We start from the raw sequence: 12,558 nt of genomic DNA, 5'->3' as shown, positions 1-12,558 counted from the left end.
ACAGGATTATTAGGTCACTGCTTAAGCAACATAGAAACAGACAAATGAAGTGCAACAAATGGGATTTTCCAAATTATTTATGTTTTGGTGTGTTTGTTTATGCTTTGTGAAGCCAGCACCTCAGAAGACACTGTCAGAAGCAGTAAGAGTCCATCAGGATGACAGTCCCTGGACCCTATTTATTAGTAAATGGGCAACTGTCATAGAGAGAGCTATATTTGAACACTACCATGTTCATGGAAAATGCCAAGAAAGAGTCCAAAATACATCTTCCACTAAACACACTTCCTCATCTGTGCAAGGTCCCACCACCCAGACAATTCTTCTCCATCCTCTCCAGGTGTCATTGCTTTCTGATTTCTTTTGGACTCCATGTATAATACTGCTTGATAACTGGATTTGGATACTGATAGTTTAAGATCACAGCTCAGAAGCTTTCACATTAATTGAAAACTAAATATGCTGCCTGTTTGTGGCATTATTACCCTAAAACCAGTCATGATAACTTCCATTAATTCAAGGCCTTTGTCTCCTTTATTTCTTAGCTGATTACAGCACTGTGGGTGGACCAAAACTAGTCTTCAGCCTCTGGGAAAGAATTAACTCCATCAAAACGAATTTACAACTGAGAATTAATTATATAATCAGTGTGTTACTTCAACTCTTCCTTGCATATCCTGATTTAAGAATCCTTCATTTCTACATTAATTGCCTGAACAAAACCACAAAAGGGGGTTTACAAAAGATTAAGCATGTCAGGGGAGGGAAAAAAAACCACAACACCAACCAAGACCCAGCAATTTCAGAAATTAAGTCTTTTGTCTCCAGCTGACATACACCAACTTGAACTCAGAAATGCAGACACCAAATCTCTGCTGTACATGAAGATGCTCCTAGATTTTTCTATTTCTCAAAACGTAACAGTTAAACAGGACATATAAACACACCTAAAGAGCTACCACAGCTCTGGGATCTCCCTTCCCCAGAAGGAACTTATGCTGCTCTGAGACATTTGGGATCAGTTGCAAAAGAAACCTTCACACAACCGCAGCATGGAGGGGCTTCCAACACTGAAGACTTTTTTAAAAGAGTGGGAATATGGGGCAGACCAGGACAGGATGTCCCCAGCACTCACACAGCAATTCACAACGGGTGAGCTACAGCAGTCAGAGCTGGTCTTGCAAGGGAAAATCCTAAGAGTTATGGGGGAAGACACTGAAGGCAAAATTCTTCAATCATCTGCTCTGGAACAAAGGCCAAATGCCACCCATTAGTGCTTCTTCTCTAGCCAAGCATCCATTACTGAATTCAAAGCTTGGATGGTGGAGATCCCCTAACTTCTTTTGATCATTTGTTTCAATGATTAATAGCTTTCATCTTTACAGAAAGCTGTTTCCTATTTTTTAAATCTATCCTTCAAATATTTTTCCTCTGGATACATCCAAACCAGCAAGCAACGCTCCAAATGCACAGACAATTTCTGCTGTTGTTCTCCAAGTGTATTTCTGATGTATACTGCAAGTATCATATGCACACAAGGAAAAGTTAGGCTTGAAGCCATGGGTGAGTTCTACATAATACTCGCTCGCTTGTATTTCATAGAAAACACTTGCAGAGAAAAATCTTGCATGCAACTTTCAAACAAGTGGTATTCATCAGCAGATCTCTGGCATGCCAAGGGGAACTCAATATATAAAGCTGAGGAACACTTGGGGGCAAAGATGAGGAAAAGGGGAGGAGAAAACATAAATATGGATTAATGAAAAGGAGGAAGAAAACAGGATACAGGCAGCTCAGTCAGGAATGAAAATCCTGAATCTCTTCAGGGATTGGAAGAATTAGTCTGCCTAGCCCTGGGCTGGCCTAACTTTCAGGATTAGCTTTCTTACAGTAGCTGTCTCATTATGCTACTGCTGCTACAAGCACATTAGGGTGATGTTTTACCAGGATTTATCTAATGTACCAGTTATTAATTCTTCAGTGTATTAGCAACAAACAAGATTGATGGAAAGGGAAAAGAAAGGAAAATAGCTCAGGCATGCATTCCTTTTTGCTCCACTATTATTCTGCTTTTTAAAAAAAAAAAACCAACAAAACATGCTGTAGTTATTTAGGGAAAAGAAGAGCTGGGCAAAGTTGGATTTAATTTGCAACTTGCTCTCTGCTGGACTGCAAAACTCAGACCTTACCAGTGTCCACCAAAAGCTGTGCCAAAAAACATCTCAGGGCCAAAATACTCATCCATGAAGAACTTCTGAAACCCAAAGGTTTTTACTGGGCATAAACAGCAGACCACTGGCCTCTGTTGTCAGCAGGGAACACTCCACTAACGCTCCAGTCTAGCAGCAGAACGAAGCTCTTGTGGGAGGTGGCAGCCATGGAGTGACAGACAGTCTCTTGGTAGCTAAAATGAATTCCAGGCAGAGCTTTGCAAACAGTCACCACAGCAACCTTGAACTGGCTCCTGCCTTCGGTGGGAGCCGAAGGCTGCTGAGAGGAGCCCAGCAATCTGCCTTGCTGAGTCACTGCCCTGCCCTGAGCTGCAAAGGCTGCAGCGTGTCGAGGAGAGCTCCTCGGCACTTCCAGGAGGACGGGCACGCGGAGGGGACGGCTGCCAAACTCTGAGCAACTGCCTCGTGCAGTCCTGAAACTGTGCATCACAGGATCTTTTTGTTTATTAACACCATGCTGCAAATGTGCCTGCCTGTGGAAATTTAGCGAATCTGAGTGTACTTGAAATAATTACCAAATAGAGGAAATGCAACACATACAGGTCAATTTATGCTCTCAGTTAAAAGGGTGTGAAATCTGGAATAATTCCACCAGAGCCAATAGAATCACTTCAGTATGAAGGAGAGCAGCATCAGTCTTAAAAGGACACATTTGGAAAGCAATAGCACATCATCCTACAGCTCAGGATGGGGAACACTCCCTGAAGGGCAGAAGATGACCACTCCATGCCTTGTCCAGCCACGCCTGCACTTTCTCTGCCTGCATTAGATGAATTTCATTCATGCACAGGGGACCAGCAAAAGTCTCCTAAGCCAAGCCCAAGAAGAATCTTATGTGAAAAACACTAGGTCATAATTCAGTTTCTTTCTCTATGCACAGGCATGAAATGCAGGGGGCTTAAGAAGCATTTTCTGTACATGCTCACGTTTTCATAGATGTGTAAAGTAACCCAAAGTCCACTGGTATTACCACAAGTTTTCAAGCAGTATCAGCAGTCACAATAGAATAAAACACAATTCAGGTGAGGAACACATGCTTAAGAAGCAACAAGAATCAATCCTGAATGGAGATATAAAGTCATCAGTCATCTTTCATTTAAAAACCGGAAAGGGAAAGATAAATTTTGTCAAAATATGTGCTTTCTCCTGGAAACACATGAGACTTAAGAACAATCACATGGTTATTAGACTTAAAACTACTGGATCATCATCTATAATATAGGTAACGATCTTCAGCAGTTTGGGGTAGAGGAGAAAGAGGTATCTATTCATATATCTGAACAATTCAAAAGAAAATTTAACAACATTTTCAATAGCTGGAATTTTTAAGGGAGGAGAACTCCCTAAGGCTCATGTGCTAGGTCCAGTGACCTGCCTAGTATTACTTAATATTTTTCCAGAGATTCACAGAAACTGCAGTGCTGGCTTTTACCTACATATAGGTAAGTAATTCTCTTTAAGAGGGAGAATGCTGGAGTGCCATAGGTTTCTTTGTGAGGACATCTAAAAGTCCTCTGCAAGAACCTCCTTTCAACTCCTCTCCCCCACCACCTCAAAACCTACGAATGGGTGGCTCATGGCACTGATATAAGAACTGTGCCAATTTATGAAATGCCTACAGATAAGGGCAGCCCTGGACAATGCTTCTGTGCAATAAGATTTCACAAGAGACCATTTGACTTCCTTGTTGTTGTAAAAAGAAGGCTCCCAGGAAAAGAGCAAAGCAAAACCAAAGCAACCCCTGCACTGCGTGGAGGACATGGATGCTCCTTGTCAGTCTGAACATACCCTATGTATCACGGGGCATTTTCAAGTCCTTACCATCACTTCTCTTCAGCAATCTTAATGGGGGATGTTGAAATATTATATTGCAATTGTTGTATTGGAGAGAAAAAGAAAAAACTAATGAAATTATTTATACTTCCAGGGAAGAAAACAATGAGATGATATTGTCTTGAATGACCTTTCCTAAGTATGGGGATATAGCATCTTACACAATAGACTCTTGGTTCATGTTTCAATTACTGACCTTTACTGCGGAGAAAATTAATGCAATTTTCATCGTAATCCACCCGTACAAATAAGATCCATACGGAAGGTTTCCACATGCTGAATCTAACTCAAATGGAAAATGTCAGCTCTTTGCTACTGGATGAATTTGACTTTAATTTGTTCAGCTGGAGTCTTTTTGAATTGTGTTCATAAAACTTTGTATATCTTTGGTACCTATTTTTGACAGAGAATTTCCTACATTAAAGGCACTGAATTTTTATTCTTTGGTAATTTTTTTCCATTTCTCTTTTTTTTTTCCCCAATACATGAGATACTAAAGATTTCTTGGAAGTTGCCAAATAACTTGGCTTAAAGCCACAGTATCATTTGATTCTTCCCTGTTACATTGCACTAGCCAAGCAGGACTACACTGCCTCACCACAGGACAAAAACTCATTAAAAAAACCCAAAAAATCAACAAAAACCTCACAGAGGAATTGTTGTTGATTTAGTTTTGTCTCTGATTTTCTTTTGAATCAGTTAGCAGACCTGAAAATAGTAGTAAATTAAGCTTTATCTGTTGTGGAGATGTAAACTTTTATTCAGACAATGGAGAAGACTCCAAGGCTCTTTTCAGTCAGATGCTGAGACACAATCATTCACAGGGTAACTGTCTGCTCTTGAAACTCTACAGTCATTATCAGAAACCAAAAAAAAAAAAAAAAAAAAAAAAGAACTGGTCAACAGTCAGACAACTTAAACTGAGTTGCATGCAGCTTGTCTATACCTTCTTACTGGCAGACCAGAGATGCTGCAGTGATGTAATTCCAAAACAATCCTTACTCAGGCTGACAGAGCCCAGAGCTGACAGGACACAGCCTGAACTCTGTGTCCAAGATGGCACAAATCCGAGAAGGCATTTATCCACGGAAGAGCTGGTGCCAAAGGGACAGAGCCCTGCTATCTTTTACAGCCCTCCATGCTGGTATGTGGGGAGGGCAGAGGGGGAAAGGATGGGGGAGTCAGCAATTAAGCCCTGTCATTTAAGACAGATAGTCTAGGTGGAGGGAGTTAATCTGCTCTTGGTTTTTGAACTAAGTGTCTGTGTATTTATAATTTGTAAACAGTTCATCTCTTCGAGGGTGTGTTACAATTCCCAGAAGCACGGTCTGTTATGTCTAACAGGCAGCAGAACCCAGAAGGGCTCTGTGTGCAAGTATTTTGATACAGCAGGATGACAGGAAACAGAAACAGTGACCTCGTACACCACAACCCAACTAGCAGATTTCAACTTTGGGAGCTCTTGTATTAGGGAGGGAAAAAAAATACACAGACTTCTTTTTAAAGTAGACTTGTCTGTTTAAATGTTGACATTGCCACGAGATAGTGTCATAAAATTACATTTTTCTTATACTCCCCAGAGAGCACTGGCCACCCTCAGAATTGGAAAAGTGTCTCAGAATGTACTTAATGTAATTAAAGATGTACCTAATGAACTTACAGATGCAAGTCATGGGAGTGCAAGCGTGGCCCATCACTGCTGCACAGGGGTACACACAAAGCACAGCAAAGACATTAAAGCCACTCTGCACAGCACTGGCCATGGCACAAATGTAGGGGCTGGCAATTGTCTCTTCTGGCAACTCTGTGCCAGAATTCCATCCATTACAACTGTAATGTTGGGATGTAAAGTGTTATCTTCATGAGAAAGTCTGCTGGGAGTATCTGCTGTGAGAGGCTTTAGCCAGTGCTACCAGCTCTCTGTGTCAGAGTCATGGAGTGTGTGTGAAATGGAGACAGAGGCAGCTCCCATTAAAAAATGGCAAGGCCAAACCATCAACAGCTCAACGCTGACTCTCAGGAGTTTTACCAAACCTGCACACTTAGTTAAAACAAACCAAGAAGGGGAATGACAGTGAAGTTGTTTGGGGGCAGGCAAAAACCCAGAGTCATTAAATCCATACAGAAGTGACCCAGTTGTACTTGTACAGAGAGAACCAAAGTCACTGGAGTTAAATGTAGGGTAAAAGTAACCTAGAATATCTTAGCAGCAATGAATCAATTGCACACCACAGGAAAAAGAAGATTTGATACCTATTTAGTACATTCTTACTCCTCTTTTCCCACCTCAGCACTTGCAAGGGAAAAACAGGAACATTAAAATAGAAAAAAGTTAATGGGATTGTTCCAGTGAATAAGTCACACCTTTAGGCATCACACAAATAATATTTACAAGTGTCTAGAACCAGGTACCCGCTAAATAGAAATTATTGAGTTCTACAGATACACAGTATTCTTTTGAAAAAGATGCAACTCTCATTTAACAACTTTTGATGAGTTTCAGATACCGGTCCATTCACTTGACGAATTTTACAATACAAAGAGTAAATTATAAATGAGAACATTTAAACAACTACTGTGTGTTGCAAGAAACCTGTAATTCAGCTGGATTGCCTAAACTTCACTTTGTAACTTTGACAGATTTCTGGTTGCTCATTAAAATATAAGCACAGCAGAAGAGCAAGTTAAATTTAAATAACTATTCCCATCAATTAGTCTGCTGAGCTTCAATCCTAGGGTCTGTGACTGAGAAGAGTTAAGGTGCACTTGCTAGCTGCATTATTGATTTGCTTCTTAATGATCAACAATTTCACTGCAGCATTTTTAAAACATAGAATATTCAAGAAGAGTCTTATTAACTTAGTATGCAATTTGAAAGTTTCACATCCCCTCATGAACATTTTCTTCTTAACAGCTAATGTTCCTTTGCATGCTGTTGCTCGTTAAATAATTCCTCACCTTTTAGCTTTAAAGTATTTATAGATTATCCGATCCTCCTTCACTTACTTATGTTTTTTCAAGCTGTATACATTAAGTTCTCTTAATCTTTCTTCATATGTCATGCCCTCTAATCCTTTTATCATTTGTCACTGTGGTTTGATAAACTTGGAAAAAAATCCAATGAATTTTTCACAGTGAGAAGAATGAGTAAGTATGTTCCAATAAAATAAAAAACAGGCCTCGCCAATTCCAATTCTTTCCACATTTCAGCTGCTGAACTAAAACTGGTTTTTTTCCCAGGCTCTGAAAGAAATGTTGAGAAAATTCTAACCAGCCCTCCACAAATCACACCAATTCTGGCCTACTGAAGTGGAAATGCCAAATCGTTTGGGGAAAGCCATTAGTAGGGAATGTCAACCAGCAGCGAGGGGGGATTGCACATCCTTGTGTACATCTTTGCACCTCCTCCTCCACCACACAGCCCTGCAGGGGCACATTGATGAGTGTGTGCCCACTGCAAGGCCAGGCACAACCTGGGGCTGCTCAGAGCCAGTTCTTGTTCAGGTCTCGCACAGGTACCACCACTCTGGGATGCTACACAAACCAATCCCTTCCTGCTTTCAAACCTGCCAAGCAGCACACTGCTGACAACTGTTTTCCCAGTTAATACAGATAATAACTGAAGATTTATGGAGAGGTTATTTGTTTGTGTTCTCCCACCTTCCCCCTGATTCTAGCCAACACAGTTGTGAGACATGCTTACCTTATCATCTTCATCCTCGTCTTCATCCAAGCCCATAAGCTCCTGCAGAAACAGATGTCCATATTACAAAACACAACACTTATTTTTTAGTGACAGGCAATGTTCAAAAAGCTTATGATACTCCCACAAAGTTCCACTATGCAATTTTCCCCCACTTCTATTGAAAATCATTTAAAAAAACACCACTTTCTCCTTTCCAAAACAGGGTTTTATATTCAAGGACCTTTCTTTTTTGTGGTACTCTGAACAAAGCATGCAATACCCTATACAAATTTTAAGTCTAAATAAAGCATTAGTGGCTGTGTCCAGTAATCTGAAGGCAACAGGCTTTCAAACACATTGCCAGCTTTTACTATCTGTAAACAGCTTTGTTCTCAGTCTTGCAAATGAACCAACTGGTATGTCAAGGCTGAGGACTCTATACTCAACTCGTTCCATCCCCACTGCCACAATGACTGCTCCCTCCCTTTAGGGCCATTACTGAAACATTAGACTTTAGAAAACACATTAGTATGAACATAATCAATCTCACATAGAATCCCAGTCAGATTTCTATGCAGCATTATTTCCTCCTTTTAACTTCTGTGCTGACAGGTAGGACAGAAAACAAAAGACTTGGCGAAGGCTTGGAATTAGGAGCACTTGGCTTTCAATTCAGGTATTTAACAAGCTGAGCCTTTAACAGGGTCCTCTAGTTTTTTCCTTGGTTATTTAATAGCTACATTTGAATCTGTGTACTACAAGTTTAAATACAGCAAACATGCAAAGAATGTGAAGAATCACAATAAAAAGATGTTTTGAATTTAGGGTTTCTTAGGGGATTGGGTGTTTCTCTTTCGGGGTTTTTAAATTTCTTTTTTTTTTTACCCTGAAAAGCAGTTGCATATAGGATGCAAAAGGTACTGGGAGTTCAGATAGCCAGATTTATTCTTTGGCTCTTTGGAATATCCTGAGCAGCTGAATTAACACTGATCATGGTTTAAATTTCTATAGAAGCTCCCCATCTGTAAATCATAAAACATTTTACCAATATTCACGAATTTAGCCTCCTGGCAAGTGGATCAGGAGTACAAGGTTAATACTATTATTTACATTTTATAGCACAGAAATCAGAGAGAATTTGAGGTTCACTTTTGCAAAGACTCTTGCTTGCATTCCTCTGTATACACAAAATGTGTGTGCTGGCACACAAAAACCAAAGGCAGTGAATATCCAGCCAAGGCCTGAAGAAGCAAAAAACAAATAAATGACTGTGTAAAAAGCATTGGTATTTTGAAGAAAACCTTTTCTCATCTGCAGGACAGATGTGAGTGGGGCTAGCACCTGATTGTCTATTTTTGACCTACAGATGGTTAGAATCATAGACACACATAAAAAAGGAATCAGGTAATATTAAAGGCACTTTGACTACTTGTTCCATATGATCCCAATCCTGGAAAGCACTTTGGCAGACATGTGATTTTACTTATGCAAAATGCACCCCTGAATTTCATGGCATGGCAGTGCTTACAGAATGTGAGACAGGAAAAGAGCCAAATTCCTGATGGACCTTTCCACAATTCCAATACCACAATTAGCTGTATTTTTAGAAATAGCCTTTTCGCAGTGTCCATCTAAATGATGCTCTGCTCAATTTTTCTGTCTTATGTGAGACTCTCCTTATCTGAACGTGAAACAAACTCACCACAGGATGAGGGAAGGGGCTGGAAGGCACTCTCTGTGTATTTTTTTTTTTCTGGGTAGGTTATTATTGTTATTTTTTATTGCCTTTTGTATTAAAAACAAAAACATCTGTTTGCCTGGGATTCTCCCACATGGGAAGTTCTGCTTTTCTTGATGAAATCAAGTAGTTACTGAAGACACACAGTATCTTTCTGCATTATTCTGGACTTGGCTGAAACTGCAGAAAGGCATTTCTTTTACCATGTTTTCAAATTAAGCCTCCTCTGGTCTGGATAATGCAACTTCTCCTGTTTTCTAAGAATCTTTCCACTTGGGAGTGGATGAAAACCAAACCAGGAGCAAATTTTAACACTAAAACTAATAAACCTGCCATTGACTTTTTTTAATTCTAGGATATTATGCCTTTGTGTAAAATCCACTTGACTCATTTAGATAAAGGTATTCTTCATGGTTTCCAACGTCAATCATCTTTTAATCAAAAGTTAGAAAGAAGCTATCCTTTGACTTCCATTTCATTACTGTATTTATTTCACTTTTAAAATCAGAGTATTATGGATATTCATGAATTTACTCTCCTTTCCAGCTCTGATTACCATTGTTAAAGACAGTGGTCAACATCAAACAATCATTTCATACCCCAACAGCAGCACTTTGTCACACTTGGTGATTATTTCTGTGTTTAAACCTTTCTTTCTCCCAAGGTAAAACCCAAAGCTAAATTTCTGGGGGGAAAAAAACCCATTTGTCTCTTAAGAGCTGAGGATGGGGAAGAGGAATAAAAGCTTCTTAAGACTTCAGATCACAGGACAAGGCTTGAAAGAACTACATTTTCTTTTGGATTCTATTGACCTTCCTCTTCTGTGAAACATGAATCATTAGTGTGTTGCAGAGTGCAATGGCAGGAGGGGAATGGCTTTTAGGAACTTGCTACTTTGCAAACCTTTTTTAATTCTACATTAAAACGTTTTTAGTTATTTAGTAAGCGAAATCCACCTCCTACACACTCTCCCATCTTCTTCTCCTACTACTCTGAACGGTTTATTGCTTTAATTGAATAATGAAAATTGAGAGGGCTGAGGTTTCTTTTCAGTAACTTTGAAACAAAAGTGTTGTTTAGCTACACAACCAACTTAATGCAGTTAGAACACGTGAGGCTTCACAAGGGGCAAACTGGGGCGGCCAGAAATGTCACTCTACTTGCCTGGGCATCCTGGGCATTATTGACCTTCCCTGTTGTGACGAGGGAGAAATTGTATGCAAAGAGCACCAGCAAAGCCAGGGGCACCATGTACAGCTCCACGGTCCAGACGGTGACCACAAACACCTGGGAGAATACAGACAAGGGCGGAAAGAGAAAGCCACGTAAGAAAGGCTGTCAGTCATTATCACTCTGCACATTCATCCTTGAATCTCTACCAACCCCACCCAGATTATTACTATTTTGGCAAAGAAATCTGCTCCCTCTGTTCTGTGTGAGTTCATCAGGCCGCTGCTCGTTGGCTTCTCCTCCCCTGTACCTGGGGAAGGAGAAGCCATGAACATGAGGTGAGCCCAAGGCTTCTCCACTCCTTCCTGGGAGCCCTCCAGCCTGAAAGCCTTTTGTCCTTAGTGCTGGTGTACAACAGATGCACTTAGAGAGGTAAACCTGCTCCACTCATCAAATTCTAACTGACAGGGTGTCTTTCCCAGGCTAGGGAAGAGCATTTTCCTCTTGGGCAACAGGAGCCATGGAGCTCCCTTGTCACTCCACAGGGGATGATCAGAAATGCATCTTCACTATTAATCCACCTATACTCTTGGCACAGCAGCACAGAGAAAGGTCTGTCACCTTGCAGGAGGCAAGGCCTTAGGCTGCACATGATTCATTGTTTTGGAAAGGGATCCAGTCAGCCTGGTCTCCATTCTCATCCTTTTGCCATTTTTCAGCACAGCATATTCTGATTTCACCGATTCTTTGGAGTCTCTTTTCCTAAAAACCAGTATGAGTCTGTGTGTTTGAACTGGGATCTGACAAAACCCACTAGAAGCAAAACCAGAAGCCAAACTGGAACCACAAAACACACAAATAATATGATGAGGATCTAAAAAGCACATAGGATTTTTCAAAAAACTGTATCAAGCCAAACTGCAATCCTATCTTACAACACCTGAACAGACTGCAAACTTGGAGGGGTTGGCAATGCAAAGTTAATAAACTAAATCCAGAACTGCCATAAAATGTATCTTGTGATCCCATTTCCTTTTCTACTCATACATAGTGTTTCAGAAGAACTGCCTAATGCTGGTAGCAACTTGAAGCTATTTTAAGCAATCTCATTCAAAGACAAGGCACAAACATATTTTTTTGATTTTTCTTTCCCCAAAAGAAACTGGTTTGATCAAAAACAACAATCACATTTTTAGAATAATACAGGTAAATGGAAATGAGTCAGATCCAGTAGAAGTATCTCAAACAACAACAAAGGGAAAACTCTATGGGTGATGAGGAAACTAAATCTCTACCTCCTCTCATCCTTGGCTTGCCAAGTACTGCATATAAAGACAATGTTGGCAGTTGTAGAATGGGATATTTATGGCAATGCATTTTGTGTTATGGACCTGAAAGTGTAACCACACTGTACCAAAGAAACACTTCCCATTGCATTCAGCAGTGTGAGAATTTACACCCCACAAGACAGCAGCTGTTTTAACTTTTTAAACAAAAAGACTTGCCTGACATCACACAAATGGCCAGTTAATACCTACCATGGGCCAAACATAAACCAAGAAACAATGCCTGTATCCACAGCCTTGCCCAAACAGCACTTGCATTTTCTGGAGTGCACCTGATTTCATGTTAGCTGTTGCTATGCAAGGAATGCGACTGTCATCCTGTTCTTGGCATTTGTTGGCCTGTAAAACAATCTTCAAGATATATTCATTTATAAAATGGGCTGACATCCAGGAAATATATCCCCATGCTATTGATTTGCAGCACAGGAATGTGGAAGACAATTTGGTTTTGGGTGGTTTTTTTTTCCTTTTTTTGATCCTGTTGTTCAACGTACTAAAAAATTAGAAGTGATAATGATTCACACAGTCACATTTCATATGTAAGCAAGGCAACAG

At 40.2% G+C, this 12,558-nt stretch overlaps 1 protein-coding gene across 4 annotated transcripts in view; it reads right to left on the bottom strand.

Annotated features, from left to right (window-relative positions):
• The window catches only part of MCTP2 (multiple C2 and transmembrane domain containing 2), a 123,381-nt gene that overhangs the window by 11,043 nt on the left and 99,780 nt on the right, over positions 1-12,558 (bottom strand). For all 4 annotated transcript variants that reach the window (XM_038146811.1, XM_038146810.1, XM_038146812.1 and 1 more), the window contains 2 exons: positions 10,652-10,774; positions 7,768-7,809 (listed from right to left, as the gene is read on the bottom strand). In XM_038146811.1, coding sequence (XP_038002739.1) covers positions 7,768-7,809; positions 10,652-10,774 — 165 coding nt within the window. The remainder of the gene's footprint in view (positions 1-7,767; positions 7,810-10,651; positions 10,775-12,558) is intronic.

This window comes from Motacilla alba, chromosome 10 (assembly GCF_015832195.1).
Source record: "Motacilla alba alba isolate MOTALB_02 chromosome 10, Motacilla_alba_V1.0_pri, whole genome shotgun sequence".
Classification (NCBI taxonomy): domain Eukaryota; kingdom Metazoa; phylum Chordata; class Aves; order Passeriformes; family Motacillidae; genus Motacilla; species Motacilla alba.
Note: the sequence above shows the minus strand (reverse complement) of the source record. Positions and strands in the feature narration are given on the sequence as shown.